Here is a 19,813-nt window from a genome sequence, read left to right as displayed (position 1 = left end):
TTAGGGTTGAGGACTTGAAGTACAGCGTGACTACTTGGACAGCATCATTAAACGGGCTAGGACTTGATAGTCTCAAACATAGCAGAGAACAAGTTTCGAGGGGGCATTTTACTTGACTAAAAACCACCTTTCGTATGATCGAAGGAAAACCATTAATGTTATCTTGTCTAACGCTTGATTCGATAATCGAAGGGCTTAATTTCTCTCCGCCTCTCAGTAAGCCTCTATCCGCACTGCAGCGCCTGGAAGAGTTATTCGCTAGGACATATATGCGCAATGGGAGGGGGGCTCGCTACGCATTCCTAACCGCCATGTGAAGCCGATCCAGCAAGAAAATCTTACTACACGAGTCATATAAATAAGCCCTTTCGGATATTGCCTGCAGAAGGTCGCTATCCTGGTGATGGACACTGCATGCGTGATGGCTCAGATCACCTGGGTTCTTACAGTACTTGTAGACCATTAGGGCATGTACTCCGGGTCACGCGCAGCCTTGTACTTCATCACTAAACTCCAAACGTCGTGGGCTGCATGTACCATGTCGTACCGCACTGTACACTCTAATACACCACGAATGGACATATAGTACACCACATACAACTATGCAACAAGCCGTGAAGCGTCGGTGTGACTGTAGGGCGCCAGACGTGGTTATAGCTTCTCTCCGAGACCACTCTGCTGACAGACATCTGCTTTTTGTGTCACGAAGGAATCCCTTTGAAGTTTGTATGCCACCGAGCTGAGTGCTCATTCTTAGCGTCTATTGCATGTTTGGAGTGTTTAACTCTTCTGCCATTGCTGTCATATCGTCTCCACGTGAGCTTAGATGCTTTTCTTTGACGTGAAAGACTGCTAAATGTTGCACGGTAGGCCTAAAATGTCCAGACTCTTCCTGTCTTATTTTCCAGGAATGTGATGTTGAAGCTATCACCACTCCATGTATGCCCATGGTGCGGAAGCTATCTACCAGTTGACTTGGTATAGCCCTAACCCCAATCTCAAATAGCCATTCAGAAACCACACTTTTTATATCGTTATTCACCACAACTATGAAAAAGCCATCGGTTGTTATAGTCGGTATGTCAACCCTCGGGGTTCTTTTGCCATCATACCTCTGAAGAAAGCAAGCCTCAATGCAACAAGAATCGAGTCGTCATTTCTAACGCACGCTCACTAGGAGCCGGCACCGGCGGCATTGCAACAGCCGCTCGACTTGCTCGCGATGGGTTCAGGGTGACCGTTCTCGAGCAGCACGATTTCCTGGGCGGCCGATGCTCGCTGCAGCATCGAGACGGATACGTAAGTTTCTCTCTCTTGGGGCTCCCATTCTCTCAGCTAACACTAACCACAGCGATTCGACCAAGGCCCCTCGCTGCTGCTAATGCGAGAGATCTTCAGCGAGACGTTCGACGACCTCGGGACCTCGCTCGAAGCAGAGGGTGTAGAGCTACTGCAATGTGACCCCAACTACTGTATCTGGTTCTCCGACCACGATACCCTGGAGATGTCGTCGAATCTCTCGAAGCTGAAGCGCGAGGTTGTGCGCCTCGAAGGCCCCCAGGGCTTCTCCAAACTCCTGGACCTCCTCAAGGAGACGGGTCGCTACTATGATCTGACGGTGCAGTATGTTCTGCGCCGGCACTATCCGTCCTTGCGCGCCCTCCTCTGTCAGCCGAATGTCTTCGGGATGCTGCTGGCCATGCGTCCCTGGACGACCATGTACGGCCGAGCGCAGCACTATTTCACCAGCACCAAGATGCGGCAGGCCTGGACCTTTGCCTCGATGTATATGGGCATGAGTCCGTACGAGGCGCCGGGGACATACGCGCTGCTGCAGTGCTCGGAGACGGTCGACGGGATCTGGTATCCGCGCGGTGGGTTTCAGCGGGTGAGTTGAGTTGAGCTGAGTCTTGTCGTCGCATTCTCGAGACTGTCCATTCTAAGACTTGATGTTCACGCCTTCATGACCTCTTCACGCAATGAACAACGAACCCCCTCTCTGAATATGTGTCTTTCCTCCCATTCACGCAAATCTCAGTCCACTAAGCCAGAGCGAACAGGTCCTCCAAGCGCTCGCCGACATCGGCCAAACCCAGGGGGTCGAATACCGGCTACGCAGCCCAGTGGCTCGCATTCTCCTCTCCGACGACCAGCACACTGCGCGGGGCGTGCGCCTGCACTCAGGCGAAGAGATCCTGGCGGACGTCGTCATCGTCAACGCGGACCTCGTCTACGCCTACACCCACCTCCTCCCGCCCTGCCCGTATGCCGCCGCGCTCACGCAACGCGCGACCTCCTGCAGCAGCATCTCCTTCTTCTGGGCGGTGGACACGCCGCTGCCCCAACTCCGCCCGCACAACATCTTCCTGGCCGAGCACTACCGCGAGAGCTTCGACGCGATCTTCATCCATCACAGCATTCCCGCCGACCCGTCCTTCTACGTCAACGTCCCCAGCCGGATCGATCCCACCGCCGCGCCGGAGGGCAAGGAAGCGCTGGTCGTGCTGGTTCCGGTGGGCAGTCTGCGCAGCTCCGGAGAAGGGAGTCGCCAGGATGAATGGGGGGAGGAGATCGTCGCACATACCCGCGAGCTGGTCCTGCGCACCATCGAGTCCCGCACGGGGATCCGGAACCTCAGCGCACACATCCTCCACGAGAAGTACGAGACCCCGCTAACGTGGCGGACTAAGTTCAATCTCGTGCGGCGCGATCCTGGGGCTGTCGCACTCTTTCGGCAATATGTTGAATTTCCGGCCTGCAATGAAGCACGCGAGCATCAGCGGGCTGTACTTCGTCGGCGCGAGTACGCATCCCGGGACGGGCGTGCCGATCTGGCTTACGGGAGCGAAGTTGGTTGCGCAGCTGGTTAAGCGGGATGTCGAGTCTGTGGGGAATAGGGGTAGGGATAGGGCTGCAGGGCGGGGCTTCTGGGGTATACTGCTGGGGATGCTTGGTGTTGCTGTCGCGGGTCTGTTTGCGATGCAGCTTCGGTCTGGGCGGGGCTGCGAGTAGCTTGGGTGACGGTTGGGTCTGGTGGGAGTTGATTGTGAATCTTCTGTACTTCCTTGTAGTGCAGTGGCGGTCTTAATGCTGTTCATGCTCAAACCCTGCTGTTAGTGAGCTTGAGGTGATATTTTCTTGTCAATTCGCAAAAGACGAAGATTTGAGCCGTGCTCGGACAGGAAATGTATTGTTGAACCATCCTCATCTAACCGCGGAACCCTAATTCATCTCCTGCAGTCGGCGCTGAGCATTGACGTGAATCTTCCCCTTCAGCCAGGAGATTGGCTCCTCAATCCCTTCCCCAGTCGCCGTCGAGATGGGACGAAATACCTGCCAGCTGTCAATCGTGTGTCTTGCCACCAAAAACCCTCCGTCGGAGACAGAAAGCAGAGGAATCCCACCCAATCAACACCCAACCCATCCAGCCCCAAGCAATCAACCTGCTCCTTTGCAATCCCCTCATCCTACACATACTCAACCCAACAAGCGATTAGCAATCACACGGGCCAGCATACCCAGGAAGGTCACAAACCACGGCACCCCCCTCAAAGTTCACCAGCACCAGCCATGGGATCCCCTTCCTGGCAATGCAGTACGTCTGCATCTCGCCGGACTCCATCCTCCCGTGGACCAGACAGCCAAGCTGGTACCGCAGCTCCTCCAGCGCGATCGCGTGGGCGGAGTTGACCACGATGATCAGGGCCTCTGCGTCCGCGTACCGCGCGGCGACGGCTGCCCGCCAGCGTAATCGGGCATCTAGCCCCACGTCCGCGACGATGAAGCTTAGTTCGCGGGAGGGGCTGCTGCTCGTCCAGCCCGCATGGCATTCGTGTACGGTTATCGGGCTGAGAGGGGTGTCGCTGACATGCTGGAGGAGGGCCCGTTTGCCGGCGTCGGGGAGGCCGAGGATGGCGACTTTGGGCAAGCTCAAGGGGCCTGGGGGAGGGGCGGCCTGGTCGCCGAGAAATGTGCGGACCCGTGTTATTAAGTTGAACATTGTGGGGTGTGACTGCGTCCGACTCCTTACCTACACATTGTCTGTAGTAAGGAGATTTTCGGATCATAGGGGGTTGATACGTTGTCTCCGATCGCGGCGCGGGCGTATCATAGCCCCTGAATGGGTGGATGGCCCGAGCTTTGTGCGGGGGGGGGGCGGGTTTCCCAATCCAGTTGCAAAGCTATCTATTGCAGCCAATGCATATCTTAGGCATAATTGCTGGAATTGAGAAATTGATATTTGCTGGATCCGACTACTCTCCGAACTGAAAATCGTGTCAATTCGGGGAAGCCGGTGCTTTTGTGGACCCATTGTCCGGCCATCGGGTACGAAATGATGATTTGGACGTTCCTACAGACCATTCTGGGGGCTCCTGCCGCTACGAATATACGATTGGGGGCTAGAAAAATAGGTCATCGAGTATCCCGTTGCGAAGGCATGGGAAAGAAAATGGAGTATTTCACAGGGGCCGATCTCCCCGGACACGTAGTCTAGTATGGAGTGGTGAGAGGTGTAATTGAGGGCCAGCGTGCTTGCGCCGGTAACTTGGACGATACAGCCGTTTAGGTCGGTGCTTGCCATTGAAATTTCTGGAAATTTCAGGGGGTTGCGAGAGGGTAGGCGAGGCCTAAAGATAAGTAAGATGAGGGAGAAAGGGATTGAGGGGGTGGGGAGGCGAACTAGGGCTAGATGGGTCGGGTTAGGTCAATCTACAAGTCACTACCGAAGGCTTTCCTTCCTTACTCACCAGATACAGTACAGATTGACAAAACATTGGGCAAGATCTTCTGAACGAGCGTTGGACTAGGAACTTGAGGATCCGAAGATTGGGCTTACACCCCACTTCCTGCGCCTCAGAGGCCTACCACATCGACAGTGCTGTACCGCTGCCTCTACACAACCATGACATTACACTTCATAAGCGATCGCGTAATGATTCAGGGTATAGTTTCATGCCAGCAACCCCTTAGTGATCATATAATTGATCTCTCAGTATAACATACAGTCTCATCTACCGTACATTCGTCCGACACGCAACAACAAAAGGGACGCATACAAAATCAATGTCTCTCTCCATTTCGAACCTATTTCTTTCCCGACGCCGCCGAACTCTGATTATACTGCATGTGCGCGTTTACTAAGTGGCCCGCCGTCGGCACTAAATAAATACCCAACTCGCCCGCTAGCATCACAGCAGCAATAATCCGGGCCAAGCAGCGGGCAATCCGGATTAATGGAATAAACGCCGCGCATCTCTAGCAAATCTAATATAGCGCCCTGCGTCTAAGCCGTTTAATGTGATTTGAGTTGTCTGCAATCTCTCACTCGGATGCCGCAGGCTCAGTGCCCTCGATTATTCTACCTTATCGTCGTGAGATCAGTTTGTGTTGACGAAAAATGCTTGAACATGCGCTGCGGCTGAATTGCATCTTAGTTTTCTCTCTGGACTTCCAGGCCATATAGGTGAGATTAGGTACCCTAGAAGATGATCTATCCTGCGGGTGGAATGTATGGAGGTTGGGGGGTAGAGTTGGGACTACTTACTGATCCATGAGGTCTTATCGCGCAGCAAGGTACCGGATTATTATGGGGCGTTCAGTGGTATGGATATTGCGGCATCCAGATAGATATTCCGGTCTCGTGGCTGGGTAGATTTGAAAGGGAACGGGACGAAAAAGAGAAGACAAGAAAGATAGCTATCACGGAGGTTCCTCCGCAGGCTGGGAGGGGAATGGGGATCAGGTTTGTAACGACATCAAGACAACAGGGATGCGATGGCAGTGAATGTCGGAGGACGAGCGAGAGTTCTGAAACAGGATGAAATGACGGGCATCAGATTCCCTGGAATTCCGTTTGGTCGGTTCAAGATCTTGGCCTTACACGGCAGGGGATCTACCGGCTGCGCTTTCTGGTCTAAGACCACTTCTCATGAAGCAAGTGTCTTACATTCTGGGGAGCTGTTTTAGTTAGGGTTCGTTGTATTAAGCTAGATCCCAGCTAATAGTTGGCGGGCTATCAGCTCCGAAGAGGGTCCAGGTCGACCTTCATGAACTGACTGAGAACATTTTGAAGAGTTTAAACTTATGTGTGGGACTTTTCAATAACTTTAAGCCCCGAGATACACATTTCCAAGATAGAGCATAGGGTAAGTTAATACTATATCCAGAGATCCACCTAACACTTCGTACCTCGACCCTTGGAAGAAACCCTCATAGCCCTAATGCGAGAAGGGGTGGCGCTCACGTGATCGAGAGACCTGGGCGGGGTGGGGGTGGGGACGGTGGGTGGAGTTAGACGAGGCAACAAATAGCCTTCGACCATAACAGTTGAATCCTGGGCTAGATGAGGAGATCTCTTCTATCTGTTCAGCAGTATGATACTTGCGCTACGTAAGGTAGCAGTGGCCACTCTGGGTCCTCTTGTTCTACTCAGTCTTATCCGAGACGTCGAATCAGTCGGCCTGGGGAGTACGCAAGCCCCCCCAATAATGGAGACCATTCGGTCGCTAGTGATGCACTGGCATCTGTCGAGAGAGTTACCAATAGAATTGAAGATAATAACAGGCTGGTTGTTTCTGATTGAGCATCAAATAGCGCAAGCCGGATAACTAGTGGGACAGCTTCACAGCATTAATCTCGATGTGGAGACCTCCTTGCAATCGTTTGCTGTGATTAAAGGAAGAGTCTCACTATGCTCCACACACCCCTCTCACGCAGCATGCATCCGCACCTTGACCCCATTGGCAATACAATTAGTCAAGGTCAGATTATGCCGGAGAACCTCGGTCGCATCCAAAATTTCCATCCGATCGAACCGCTGCAGCAACCGCACCGTCACGTAGCTGGCTTCAGTGAGGGCGAACTGCTGGCCAATACAGATTCTCGGGCCGCCGTTGAACTTAACACGAAGAAGTCTGGTTAGTGGATTGCTGTTCCAAAGTGTTTCCTGGGTAAAAGGGTCAGGACATACAGGCAAATACTCCCAGCCAATCTTCCTGCCCTCCCACCGCTCAGGCCGGAAGGCGTCCGCATCCGCGCCCCACAGATCCTTGCGGCGATGCATCACGTACACGCCGTAGTCGCACGTAGACCCCTTGGGGACGAAGACGGGGGATTTCCCGTCCTTGCCACCTCCGTAAGGGAGCGTGGTGTCCTTGTTGGCGTAGCGGGCGTTGAAGGGCACCACCGGGTGCAGGCGCAGGGCTTCGTCATTCACATACCGTAAGTACTTGCAGTCCTTGAGCTTGGCGAAGGTGATCTCCTGCGGTTGGTCGTAGGGCCCGAAGTCGGCGAGGATGTTGTCGCGTAGTTTTCTGTAGCGCTCGGGATCGCGGGAGAGTTCGTAGAATACTAGGATTGGTGGGTTAGGGGTTGGTTCGTAGATTTCATCATCCAAGGGTCCGGAGGAAAGAAGGAGACAGTAGCACTGCTACTTCGGCGATGCTTACCCCAGCCAAAATGCGAGGCGGTTGTGTCCCGGCCCGCCAGCAACAGATTCAGCAGTTGATAGCGCAGCTCCAGCGGGTCCTGCGTTTCCGCCGCCAGGGCCTCGAGGAAGACATACGGCTCGTTTTGGGAGGGCAGCTTCTTCGCGCGGAGACTCTTGGAGAGGGCGAGGCGCACGAAATGGTCGACGAACTCGTGGACCACGCTGCACGCCTGCCGGAATTCCCGCGAGTTGTAGAGCCAGTACTGGTCCATGAACCGGAGGCGGGTGGCGAGCGCCGACTGGGCGGCATCAAACGCGCGCGCGAACTTGGCCTCTTGGCTCTCCTCGCTCTTGTCATTCTCGTCGGTCTGCTGGAGAGACTGCAGCTGGCTGTTGACGGACTCTCCGAAGAGAAATTGGGTGGCCGAGTCCAGCGTCAGGCGGAAGAAATATGGAAGGAGGTCTACTTTCTCAATCCAGCCGTCGGTCGTGATCAATGGCTCCAGGGCGCGCATCATGTTCTGCATATGGGTCTCCTCCAGGTCCAGGTCGCTCACTTGGTCTCGAGTGAATTGCGGTCGCATGATGGCCTACAATCCGTGAGTATGAGTTACACCGTGGAAGAGGGTGCTGGCCTGGCTTAGCAGAGCAACATACCCGGGAATGTTTCCAGTATGCTCCGTCCGACGTAAAAATGCCATCGCCAAGCATGGGGAAGAAATTGCCCCGTCTTGTAGGTCCAAGATCTGCATGATCAGTATGACAAGTCTAAAAAAGCCTATCGGTGCATACTCACCGAAGTCATTGAACTGAGTTGCTAAAATTGCTTGGATGTTTCGAGGGTCTGCCGTCCGAAGATTCTTCGAGCCTGTGGTGGGAACGTGTGAGCAACGGCATACACCGCTGAGAGGACAGCTCAACGTGAGTCTTGTAAGCAATACCTACCAAGAACGTTGTAGCGGTAGGTATATGTTCCGAGCTCCTGGAAATGCTGGAGGACATCGGCGGGGAATTGTTGGGCTCGATCGGCTTCAAGGGAGCGTCGCACACTATCGATTCCGAAGGGCCAGCGGTTCTTTTCGACTGGGGGCTCTTTACAGCCAAGGTCACGCGCTTTTGCCGCGTTGCGGCGGGCAGTGAGAAATGATAATACCAAGCGGAAGAAAACATAGAGGATGGCGACCCCCAGGAGGGCATTGATTACGGGTTTTAATTCCATTCTGACAGCGATGACAGGTGAGATGGTTCGGTGTAGGCGCTGCAAAGTTTACACCTCAGCGAGGACAGTTTGGAGTGGAAGAGAGAAAAGAGAGAGGCGGAAGGGGGGGTGGGAAGGTAAAGATAGAGACAGACGGTGGAAAGATCAACAGTGAATATAGTAAATGCACACTGGATTTGTAATGCCCCGCTCCATGGCCTCAGCTGGGAATCTTCATATATTTCAATCAGAAATACTATAGCGGGATGGATCCTTCCGGGCGGGGCGGCGTTGGCGTGCTTATGCTTATCAGCCCCAGCACCGGCCGGGCACTGGACGAAAGTATTCCACACAATGGATCTGTGCTCATGGTCCAGGGGGCGGATAATTCATGATCAATGTTTTTTTTCCCAAAGGGGCCCACGCGGGGCTTCTCTCTCGACCCCATCCCTGCTTGCACTCATACAAAATATTGTAGGCTACTAGGTGGCGTGAAGAAGCGCCAGAGCCAATGAACCCCCTAGTCAAAACACAAGACCCACCATTAGCTTAAGCTCCGACTCCCAATCACCTAGTGACTAGATTGCTTGAGGTTGTATCCATTCCTGTACGTGACGTCATGTGATGCAGCTCGCGGGTGATTGTTGTTTCTAGAAAGTCTCCGTGTCACACTTTATATACAGGCCGTCGGTGAGGATGACTGACTGGTGGGCTAGATTCGTGACAGTGGTTTTAGTAGCAGGATGATGTCGCTGGACTTATTACATTTCTAAGGCCGAACAAAACCTCCTACAGTGCATTCTTCAGATGAAGGAGATTACTGCACTATCCGGATGACATGTGGTTCGAATTCTCTCCTAACTGCTCTGCGGCCGACATGAACACAAACAGCAAAGGGGAGAATATAAATATAGGGCACCTTCATCTTGCATCTTACCACGGGATACCAATTCTTCTCTCGCAATTTGCGTTCACCATTGAGACTGATTTTCTCTTTCACAGCCAGAGAGTTGACTCATCGACACCCTTCTCGAATTTAGAGTATAAATTGCTCGTCTATTGAGCGTGATGAGGTATCGTGGCCAGTTGGCTGTGCCGGCCGGACGGGCGTTCGGGCCCGTGGGACCGGTTTAGGGGTGGAATCAACTTGTATAAGACAGACACTGCTACTTGACATACCTTCAGCTCAACCTCTCAGAATCATCCTATGTTTCTTCCAGACCATCGATCATGACTGAGCACGACCATTTCGAGCAGCTGACTCCGCTGGACCTGGCAATGCCAAACACCTACATTCGGGTCCTTCTGGCATTCCCCGGCCCCGAAGCAGACTCAACCCTAATCACCCTGCACACCCTCCAAAACGGTCTCGAGCAACTATCCAAACAAGTTCCCTGGCTGTCAGGACGAATCTTCCGCACTGCTGACGTCTCTGGCCGACCGACCCTCGAGATCCGTTCGCACACAGGAGACACCCCAACGCTGGAAGACAAGGGCACAATCGCAGCATCCTACGCGACTCTGTCTGCGCAGAACATGCCCCCGGAAGCCATCCCGGGGTATGTCTGGCCTGTATTAGCCATGCTTTCGGAGGATATGGAGCACGGCATCCCCGTCTTCGCCGCCAGCGTCTTCCGCTTCATCGACCGCGGCATAGGGCTGTGTATCTGCCTGCATCACCACACCGTCGACGCCACCGGGTTCACCGAGGTCATCCGATTGTGGGCGCAAGCCACCAGCACTGCCACCACAACCACTGGTGATGCGCTGCCCCCCAACCTTCCCCAGTCAACTCGACAAACCCAACTCTCTCACGCCCTCACCCCAGCCATCCAAGCCCTCTCCTCATCCCAGTCCACCAACCCAAATGCCCTCCTCCCCCTCCACCCCGAATTCTCGACAACCCCGCCCTCTCTCCCCGGGGACTTCAAACCCTGCACCTCCAAGCTCTTCACCCTGAGCCTCCACCACCTCCGGACCCTCCGCACCCTATGCCAGAAATACACCTCCCAAACCCTCACAATCAACACCCTCCTCACCGCCCTCCTCTGGACAACAATCACCCGCGTCCGCGCCCACCGCACCCCACGCCTCATCACCCAGAACAGCAACAGCACCCTCACAACAGCCGTCAACGGCCGCAACCGCCTCCCCAACCTCGCACCAGGGTACCTGGGAAATCTCGTCCTCTACGCCACAGCCCGGTACCCTGCTCCCGCACTGGCTACCGCTGATATGGACCCCGTGCGGAGGCTAGCGGGCATCTGCGATTGCATCACGCAGTCCCAGGCTGCGGGGCAGATTGGGGAGCGGTTTATTGCCGAACTGTGCTGTCTTGTTGGGGAGATGGATTATCGGGGGCTGTATCCTGGGTGGGATATCTTTGGGGGTAGGGATGTGACGGTTACGAGTTGGGCGGGGACAGGGATTTATGAGGTGGGCTTTGGAGGGGGGCTGGGAGGGGTGGGGTTTGTGAGGATGCCGATTGTGGAGGGGGCGGATGGGGTGGTGGTGGTTTTGCCTAGGAGGTGGAGTAAGGGTCAAGAGATGGTGGAAGAGGCGAAAGAGGAGTCGGTGGAGGTGGTGGTTATGTTGAGGGAGGAGGATATGCGGGCGTTGGAGGGGGATGAGATGTGGGGGGTTGTTTGTGGGTTGTAGGTGCTTTTTTGGGGGCTGATTCGTGGATGGATGGGAATTGTTATCTCATTTGGAATGTATTTTAGGGCATTGTTGAGGGTGTAGAGTATAGATTATCCCGATCTGTGAATTGGGATCCAGATGTTGCTTGGCAAATAAAGGGATTGGCTGGATATACACAACACTCTGTCTGCACAGTGGCAGAGGCGCTCTAAGATTCAGCATTACACTGGAAAAGCACCGAACATAATAACTAGATCACCACTGGAACCACAACCACACCCCTAGAGTAAGCGCCCCTAAAGATCAACCCAATTCCCCAAAAACGGCTGTCCACCCATCCACTCACCCAACAAATCCCCCCCGGGATTGAAGTCCACATCCCCGAAAACCTCCTCAAAGGTCTCCGTCGGGAACCCGAAGCCCGCGCCGTCGTCGCCCACAGCCACATCCTCATTCGTCAACCGGGGCGGATCCGCCGACGGGTTATCTACCCCTCTGGCGAAGGCTGGTGACTCGACTAGCTTTTGGGCTAGTTGCGCGAAGGTCGCGCAGATTTGATACAGACGCTCCGCGCCCGAGGTCTGTTGGGAGGATGGGGACCGGAGATTCTCCAGCGTGCCGACTACGCGGAGGAGGAGGGCGGCGCTCTCCGGATCTTTGGCGGCGATCGCGTGGAGGAAGATGACGAGGAAGGGGGTGAAGGAGGAGTAGAGAAGGATCCTAGTGGATTTGCTTAGTCTATGGGGTTTTGAAGGGGAGGATGATTGGAGTTGGAAGGGGAAGCGGAGACTTTGGGGGTGGGGGACAAACCAGTTGATGTATTCCCCGTCCGAGAGAAGACGCGATTCCTGATACTGCGGAAAGCATTGGAGATGAGCCTGCAAGCTATTGCGGGCGGCGTGCACGCATTGCGAGCTGATATAGAGGCCAGTCTCTGTGGTGGTGGAGGAGGAGGCGTGGTACAGCAGCGTCAAGGTCGAATAGTATGCCATGTCCCAGTTGCCGCGGGAGAGGTGGAAGACCTGCGGGTTGTTGACGGCCTCTGCGTTGATCTGCACGCTGTTAGCCCCTTTTCGCTGGTGTGCATATCACAGGTAAAAGTTTCGCTGCTCACCTGCGTAAACTTGACACGCCACTCGTCCATAGCAGCTGCCAGGTCACGGACAAGACGGGCCCGTTCGGACGAATTCTTGATCACCGTCCCAGGAGAGTAAAGGCCCGTAAGCACCCGGTCCTGCAGCTCGGCCAATCGGATCCCCATGATGAACGACTCGTCCCACGGCCGCAGCGCCTGATCTGTGGCCGTGGATGGGTAGCGCGTGTCGATGATGAGCCCGTGCAGGCCGGAAACCCGGCCCAGCAACAGGGACATGTTCTTGTCAAAGCAGTACACCGTCCAGAACAGCCGCCGGATGCTGTCCGCCTTGCCAGACGGAATATTGCGATAGCTGGCTTCTCGGTGGTACCCGAGGGATTGGCACTGGGTTGCGGCGGCGCACGCGAGTGTCCAGTATAGGGATGGTTTGGCTTCGCCTTGGGCTTTGATCATCTGGGTTTGAGGTTAATGGTTAGTGAGAAAACTCGGGCGAAGAGCTTAGAGGCAAGATGGAGATATAATCGGGTCACTCACGCCCATCGTCAAAGCAAGAATGTTTTCGAAGCTTGGAATCACAAGCACCTCGTAATGCTCCAGCGCTGCGACGAATATGTGCTCGCATTCATGGAGATGTGCGTTGAGATCGACCCGCTGGCCGAGGTCGTCGTTCATGGCGACGTACTCCTTCAACACAAAGAGGAGGACTCCATGGGTGCTGGCAATCTGACCGGCAGACGGCGCACTGGTAGCATAGACGCCGTGGCAGAGATCCTCGAGCACGTGCAGGTCACTGATAGCATACGAGGAGAGGAAAATGGGACGACGGACTGCAGGTCAAGTTAGTGCGCAAGGCTGTTTTACACACAGCGTGTCAGAGGAAGAGGCGTCGTACCCCTCATTCTCCGCAGTAGACTCTTCACCAGCGGCGCTGGAAGAGGCTTCACCGGTGGCGGTGATTGGGAGACGGACTTTCTGAAATGGAATTTATCTCTGGATACCTCATGTGAGTCGTGGAGAGATCTCCGCAGTCGAGAAAATGCGTGATGAACAGCTGGATCATCGCCTGCAGGGGCGGAGAGTGCTGCGTCCTGCGCACTCTCGGTCATCTGCAGTGACTGACTTGCGAACGAAGAATCTCCTTCGAAGAGGCGGCCTCCGACAGGGCCGGGCTCGACAGATGAGATCCTCTGATCAGCCTCACGCTCCGCCAGTGGAGCTAATCGCGCGGATTCCAAAGCCACAAGTCTCGACTCGACCTCACGACAACGTCTATCCAGCCGATCTACGACTGCTTCGCTAAAAGTGGGCAGTTGTGAGTATAGCTACCAGATACTTGGGGTTTCGGCTTCTTGCCATACATACAGGTTCGCTATCTTATCGGCTTGGCGCTCTGTTCGTGATCGGTCGTTCGGATGCCGACATGTGATCTTCGATGCTTGACAGTTTGTACATGGGGTGCTGCGGTCACACCGGATCTAGAAGCATCCTCCTTAGCTTACACGGTACGATAGAATCATTGGTGTAGAGACACCACGTACCTTGCGTATCTTACACCCTTCGCACTAAGCGCCCCCACACATCATTAGCCATGCGTGAAAGAGGCTCGTTCGACCGGGATCCTTACCGCCCTAGGGACTTGCGCGAGTCGATGACGTCTAGCTTGGATAGTCTCCTCTGCACCGACTGATGACATAGCGATAATTTAGTTTGAGTGACAAGACAGATCTCCTGTGTTGCATCAATGACAGTTTTTTTGAATTCCGGGCCCACGGACCCGCGGCTCCGGGACTCCGGCGGCCCGGCACTTGCCAAGTCCGCCAAGCCCAGCAAGCCCTACACCACCAAGGCCTTGGCGTCCGGACCCGTGGACCCGACAGCCCGACCTCTACATCGCATCAGTCAATCATATTTGAGGGGGTAGGTAGGTATGTCCCTGCCAATTTCCACTTTCAATAGAATTTAGTTTCTGTTGCACAGCAAGCATGTCGGTCAGTCCAATCTCACCTTCAATCAGGTATCTCGACCACTAACCATCTCCACGAGATTCCCAGACTCCATCAGGGTATGCCCGCCTCAAAACCCACCCTTGCTCTGATGAGCAAAAATTGACCACAATCCCCCAAAAGCGTGCTCATCGCAGATGAATGCATAGCCGCATACAGAGAGCTGCTCTTCACGCGAGGGCCCCGCAAGCCCAAATTCGTTCTGTATAAGATCTCCGACGACGAGCGGTCGATCATTGTGGACGAGCGGTCGTCCGAGACAAGCTACGAAGCGTTCCTTGAGAAGCTCACCTCGGCAGTCGATGAGGAAGCCCACCAGGTACCTCGGTATGCGGTCTACGATGTGGAGTACGACTTGAATGAGGACGGTCGCAGGTACGTATTAGAATAATGTTTCTCGAGGACACATTTAGACATCCAAGAAAGTTCACTTGCTAAGGGTTTGTGTTCACGCAGAGCAACAACGGTGTTCATAAGCTGGATGCCGGATGCCACACCGATGCGGGTGAGTCTTCTCATAATCCTGTTTTTGGGGCTAGCGGAGGCAACTGATGGTCTGGATAGCGCCGGATGCTCTATGCTTCGAGCAAAGAGCAGCTGCGAAGGGCCCTGGATATCAAGATTTCGATCCATGCGGATGATGTACATGATATTGAGTGGAAGACGGTTCTGAAGGAGGCAAGCGGTGGTCGGCTCTGAGGCTTTGGGTCGTTTAGAAACTCGGTTCCAGTGGCGGAGTGCAGGACTTAAGATTATGAAGCTTGGTGATGGGTATTGACCTGCTAATGGTGTTTGGCTTTTTAGATTGCGTATATAGCTGTTATGAAACCGTATGTTGATGGTATATTGAATTCAATACTGATTTATTATATTGAGATTTTATTATTATGACCTAATGACCTAATTCAACAAAAAGTCGAACCATTAACAATACTACACGGGATTGAAATTAGTTTAATAGACTGGATTATTCTTAAGTGCTGGTGGTTACAGCCTTCACCATTCATGATACTTCTCTATCAAGGATCGTCTCTGAAGAGCAAGTCATCACCAGTGAGGGGGTCTCGGATCAAAGCCTCGTATTCATCCAACAACGCAGGGTCCAAGGTCGACTGCGCGACGTCCCGCTCATCGCTCGTCGCCTCTGGTGCAGTATAAGCCGCGACCTAGAATCGAGCACTATCATCATTATTATCATCACCATCCTCTACCAGCCAACCGCTCAAAGGCTTCCGGTGTGGTAAATACCCGTAGCCGTTTATCAGAGATTTGATATAGTAATGCTGAAGGGTACCAGCGGCCGTTTCGTCGGCCACGACGCCGGCACGTCGCGCCCAGGTCTAATTCCTAGTGATAAAAGCTTGATATTCAAGACTCCTCGAAAGGTTATATGTCAATTTATGCTACACGAACATCAGGCATTGCGAGCAAACATGTAATGCCGTAGACCAACTCCTGCATCTCGCCGCATTGTGGCTGAGTGGTGGGAGTGAATTGGGATCGGCGGTTAGCTGCTTCCTCCGTGCAAGTGAACAAGGGCCCGGAAAAGCAATCCTTGCCACTCACACACGCTCACCAACTGTTGGGTCGATAGTGCCTGGAGCGCTTGCGAATGATGTTTAGGAATATCGATTGGGTGGGCCTCACCGCCTGTCAATCTCATATAGCTTTTTGATAAAGTCCTTAGGGTGATATTCTACTGGTCGACTCCGAGGCCATAGTCTGTGTTTAGATAACAGGTTCATGGTGATGGCAGTTGACATACCCAAGCAAGCATTATCATGTCTACCTTTTGTCATTTTCTCGAACGTGTAAGCGCATCTCAGAGCGAAAGCTCACAGTCAGACAACCTGATATGTCGAACTAGAAAAGCTTTTTTATACAAACGGACAGCGAAGCAAATGAAAGCTGTAATGTAGAGGACCAGATGCACAGCGTGCCCGACCGTATGCATGTTTGGGGGGTCTATCAAGTTCGACACTGTGCCGGGAGGAGGAGCCCCAGCTGGGCCAGCGAGAAGTGCTTCACGCTGTTCAGTGCTAAGAATGAGCATGTTTCCAGTCTTTTGCCGAGTTCTTAAATAGTAAATCTATACTATTTTTATGAAATTGAAAAGTTTAGGAATCATCTTGAAGCACTAGCCGTTGAATATGTAGAAGTATTTCTGTCAATTTTTTGTTCAACAAGCACCCCTGCAAAGTCGTCCAGGCAAGTATAATACACCCCCTGAGTGAATTGCATATAAAGAGACGAGCTTTCTTCTGCACCACATGTGTTTATTTCAAACCCTTGTCACAATTCGAGGCTGTGCATGCATGCTATAAAAGAGGGTTTCAAACTCTTATAACTTCTCGAAAGTGTGTGTTAACATTTTTCTTCCCAGCACAAATCATGACTTTGTCGGACATCACAAAGATAAACCCGGAAATCAGTGCTTCGGTCATCATGGCAGAGTTCAAGGAAGACATTATGGCTGACAATCGCCCGCAATCCTACATTCAAAGAGCAAGACTTCATTTCATTACTGCTGCGTACGTGATTAAAACCATTTCTATTGACGATACATTCTTCTGATGAACCAGTCTCGCCCTGTGTCTGTTCTTGACCAATCTTGAGATTCCCATTGTTACGACCGCCTTGATCAGCATCACCGAAGAACTTGGGGGCTTGAACAAGATCTATTGGATTACAACGGCTTACATGCTTGGATATGCTGGCCTTCTTGTTATCTCTGCCAAATTTAGTGACGTCTTTGGCCGCAAGTCAAGTTTGCTGGTCGCTATCTTCCTCTTCGTGGTCTTCTCGGGGGCTTGTGGCGCCGCCCAAACCATGGAGCAGCTGTAGGTGACCATGTGCCCACCATCTATATCACTTATGCTTCATCTACTGGCCAGCTGACACACAATGCCCACCATGCTGTAGTATCGTCTTCCGCTCGTTCCAGGGGATTGGCGGAGCCAGCAACTATTCTATCTGTGCAGCCATTATTTTGGACTTGGTTCCACCGGAGAAGTATGCAACGTACATGAGTTCACTCTCTATTGTGTACGCAGTATCTCTGCTATGTGGACCTTTGATGGGAGGTGCTATATCAGGGTCTTCAACGTGGCGCTGGGTGTTTCTTTTGAATGATCCTCCGGGCGCTCTGGCCGGGATCGGACTGGCTATTGTCCTGCCGAATCGTTTCCCCCATCACAACGAGCAGCCCATGGCCAAGAATGCATTCTCGCTTTGGGCCTCCTTACGCCAAACCATCCGAAAAGTCGACATGCTCGGCTCCAGTATGCTTCTCGTGGCTACTATCTTTCTGGTAACAGCTCTAGAGGAAGCCAACCAGGAGTTCCATTGGAGTTCGGCGTTTACCATAGCCCTTCTAAGCATCTCTGGGCTGGTGTGGATCGCTTTCCTGCTGTGGGAAAGGCGAGTCACGCTTTCATCTAAGTGCATTGAGCCGGTATTCCCATGGAGATTTATCCGGAACCGAGTATGGATGGGGATGCTGTTGTAAGTTCTCTCCACCGCCATCTCCCCCTCATGTTCTTTTCCAACTAACCTCATGACCCACGTCGCAAAAGAAATTCTATTTGTCTGGGTGCAGTGTGGTTTAGCACCATGTTCCAGTTGCCGCAGCGCTTCCAGATCGTGAACCAGCTTACACCTCTTCAAGCGGCTGTCCGGTTCATCCCCTTTACCGTTGCCGCACCGGTGGCCTCTGTCGCAGCACCTGCATTAGGCAAATTACTCAAGGTACCGCTGATCTACCTTGTGCTGTCCGCATCGTTGCTCCAGGTGGTCAGCTACGTACTCCTGGGAACCATGCCCGAGTCTCTGTCTATCCCTGCTGCGCAGTACGGATATCAGATTCTGGCCGGCTTCGGATGTGGTGTCAATCTCACCCTACTAATTCTAATGACACCATTTACCATCGAGAAAAGAGACAGCGGTTAGTCGAGCCCCTGATACATGTTCCAATTGTCAATGTTTGCTAATGATGATTATTTGTTCTCCTGGGTAATAGCGGTGGCTATGGGAGCGATTGCGCAGTTTCGAGTGATGGGTGGCTGCATCGGGATTTCCATTGTGACTGCGGTGGCCAACGGCTACCTCCAGTCCCATCTCAAGCACTCCCTAGATGCAGCCCAGATGCAGTCTATCCTGCACTCCGCGGAGCTGCTTTCCGCTTTACCGCCGGCTGAACAGAGCCTTGTGCGAGGCACGTTCTCGGCCAGTTACAACCTGTAAATGAAGATCTTGGCTGGACTTGCGGGGGGTCAGGTGTTGGCGTCGCTGCTTATGTGGCAGAAGAAACAAATCACTGTATAGGCTATATATCAGTGTACCTCGGAGTTGGAACATTGGTCCTCGTAGGCTGAGTGATGGAGATTTGGGCTTGTCCATCTTAGTGCGCCTCTTTTGTTCTGCAACTTATGTCTCTCAGCCCGTGGCAATTTAGTCTGACTAATGTAATACTTATACTATACAGTGTGGACGGAGATCAGTGCTGGCGTATTGCCTTTATTCACCCTGTGTAGTCCTTATGCCTCTGCTCTCATCACCTGTTCTTTCCTACTTATTTTCAAACCATTCACCCAAGTTGGCAGCCTTGGCCAGCTTATTGAAGTATTCTAAATACCTAGTATATTTGACAGTACGCGCAGTTGGTAAGTGAAAGTAGCGCTAGTAGTTCGTTTGGTCCGACGTTCTTCCTCCTCTCTTGTAAGAATACTCGCATCATCATCCTGCACTCTCTTTTGACTGTGATTCCTTCTGTTGGTCTCCTGATTCACTCACCTGAATGCGGCTCTCAAGCAGCAGAGTGTCAGGTGGCATTTTGTTTGCTGCTAGGTTACGTGTGACAACCCTCTAAGCGTCTAATAAACACCAACTAACAGCCCGTCTCAGGGATTGGATAGAAGCAGGGATACTTTACCTTCGCCGCAGCTGAGCTCGACGCGATTATCCTGGCCAATCTGCATCTGTCCAACAAAGCCACATTCGAATCCTGTCAGAATTTTATCTTCATAAAAGGTTCTACCCGTCGTGGTCTCATCAATCTCTGCCTTTCGACCATCCATCATCGATTGGTGATTGTTTCACCGTTTCCATTATCTCCTCGAGACTTTTGAGATCTACGACCTCTGGAGCACTTTCCATCTAGTGTGAGGATGATTTCACAAAGGAAAGTTTCCAAGATACAAAGGATCCGTCCGATTACAAGTTATAAGAAGTATATAATCCATTGTAAAAAAGGTGTATGCATCAGCAATTTACTCCCGCTCCACAACACTACCAACGAGAATCTCTTGCCCAAAACACATAAATAATAACCCTAACTCGTCCGAACTTCCCAAACAAACACCCCCTCACAAAGCCATTTACAATTTACAGCACACAGCACAACCAGCATTAAAAATCAATAGTATTCAACCTATCAAAGATAGGACCTA

General features: G+C 52.7%; 8 protein-coding genes across 8 annotated transcripts; 4 read left to right on the top strand and 4 right to left on the bottom strand.

Annotated features, from left to right (window-relative positions):
- Positions 1 to 1,049: 1,049 nt before the first annotated feature.
- On the top strand, positions 1,050 to 3,131 carry BO66DRAFT_461343 (phytoene desaturase family protein; the record flags this gene model as incomplete). Its single annotated transcript, XM_025652338.1, has 6 exons — positions 1,050 to 1,077; positions 1,178 to 1,299; positions 1,352 to 1,888; positions 2,061 to 2,659; positions 2,691 to 2,882; positions 3,077 to 3,131. The coding sequence occupies 6 exons, from the start codon at positions 1,050 to 1,052 to the stop codon at positions 3,129 to 3,131; spliced, it is 1,533 nt and encodes a 510-aa protein (XP_025499495.1).
- Positions 3,132 to 3,343: 212 nt separating this feature from the next.
- BO66DRAFT_461341 (uncharacterized protein) lies at positions 3,344 to 4,013 on the bottom strand (the record flags this gene model as incomplete). The annotated part of the gene is made up of 2 exons (XM_025652337.1): positions 3,519 to 4,013; positions 3,344 to 3,467 (listed from the first exon to the last, which is right to left on the bottom strand). Exons 1-2 carry the CDS (start codon positions 3,998 to 4,000, stop codon positions 3,344 to 3,346), a joined length of 606 nt encoding a protein of 201 aa, XP_025499494.1. The 5' UTR covers positions 4,001 to 4,013.
- A 2,696-nt stretch (positions 4,014 to 6,709) lies between these two features.
- On the bottom strand, positions 6,710 to 8,826 carry BO66DRAFT_461337 (cytochrome P450; the record flags this gene model as incomplete). The annotated part of the gene is made up of 6 exons (XM_025652336.1): positions 8,375 to 8,826; positions 8,226 to 8,297; positions 8,087 to 8,175; positions 7,449 to 8,019; positions 6,971 to 7,350; positions 6,710 to 6,898 (listed from the first exon to the last, which is right to left on the bottom strand). Exons 1-6 carry the CDS (start codon positions 8,646 to 8,648, stop codon positions 6,710 to 6,712), a joined length of 1,575 nt encoding a protein of 524 aa, XP_025499493.1. The 5' UTR covers positions 8,649 to 8,826.
- Positions 8,827 to 9,613: 787 nt separating this feature from the next.
- BO66DRAFT_461333 (uncharacterized protein) lies at positions 9,614 to 11,285 on the top strand (the record flags this gene model as incomplete). The annotated part of the gene is made up of 1 exon (XM_025652335.1): positions 9,614 to 11,285. Exon 1 carries the CDS (start codon positions 9,858 to 9,860, stop codon positions 11,283 to 11,285), a length of 1,428 nt encoding a protein of 475 aa, XP_025499492.1. The 5' UTR covers positions 9,614 to 9,857.
- Positions 11,286 to 11,563: 278 nt separating this feature from the next.
- BO66DRAFT_382943 (fungal specific transcription factor domain-containing protein) lies at positions 11,564 to 13,766 on the bottom strand (the record flags this gene model as incomplete). The annotated part of the gene is made up of 7 exons (XM_025646033.1): positions 13,726 to 13,766; positions 13,362 to 13,659; positions 13,256 to 13,277; positions 12,898 to 13,190; positions 12,382 to 12,816; positions 12,078 to 12,319; positions 11,564 to 11,987 (listed from the first exon to the last, which is right to left on the bottom strand). The coding sequence occupies exons 2-7, from the start codon at positions 13,467 to 13,469 to the stop codon at positions 11,564 to 11,566; spliced, it is 1,524 nt and encodes a 507-aa protein (XP_025499491.1). The 5' UTR covers positions 13,470 to 13,659; positions 13,726 to 13,766.
- A 563-nt stretch (positions 13,767 to 14,329) lies between these two features.
- On the top strand, positions 14,330 to 15,065 carry BO66DRAFT_461321 (actin-binding ADF family protein; the record flags this gene model as incomplete). The annotated part of the gene is made up of 5 exons (XM_025652334.1): positions 14,330 to 14,351; positions 14,415 to 14,425; positions 14,490 to 14,741; positions 14,823 to 14,871; positions 14,931 to 15,065. The coding sequence occupies exons 1-5, from the start codon at positions 14,346 to 14,348 to the stop codon at positions 15,063 to 15,065; spliced, it is 453 nt and encodes a 150-aa protein (XP_025499490.1). The 5' UTR covers positions 14,330 to 14,345.
- Positions 15,066 to 15,385: 320 nt separating this feature from the next.
- BO66DRAFT_442782 (uncharacterized protein) lies at positions 15,386 to 15,788 on the bottom strand (the record flags this gene model as incomplete). Its single annotated transcript, XM_025651457.1, has 3 exons — positions 15,386 to 15,510; positions 15,568 to 15,706; positions 15,780 to 15,788. 3 exons carry the CDS (start codon positions 15,786 to 15,788, stop codon positions 15,386 to 15,388), a joined length of 273 nt encoding a protein of 90 aa, XP_025499489.1.
- Positions 15,789 to 16,835: 1,047 nt separating this feature from the next.
- On the top strand, positions 16,836 to 18,608 carry BO66DRAFT_442781 (MFS general substrate transporter; the record flags this gene model as incomplete). The annotated part of the gene is made up of 5 exons (XM_025651456.1): positions 16,836 to 16,897; positions 16,949 to 17,206; positions 17,289 to 17,870; positions 17,942 to 18,309; positions 18,385 to 18,608. The coding sequence occupies 5 exons, from the start codon at positions 16,836 to 16,838 to the stop codon at positions 18,606 to 18,608; spliced, it is 1,494 nt and encodes a 497-aa protein (XP_025499488.1).
- Positions 18,609 to 19,813: the final 1,205 nt, after the last annotated feature.

This window comes from Aspergillus aculeatinus (genome assembly GCF_003184765.1).
Source record: "Aspergillus aculeatinus CBS 121060 unplaced genomic scaffold BO66scaffold_59, whole genome shotgun sequence".
In the NCBI taxonomy this organism is placed as follows: domain Eukaryota; kingdom Fungi; phylum Ascomycota; class Eurotiomycetes; order Eurotiales; family Aspergillaceae; genus Aspergillus; species Aspergillus aculeatinus.
The sequence above is the reverse complement of the archived record's forward strand: the minus strand, read 5'-3'. Positions and strand labels throughout refer to the sequence as shown.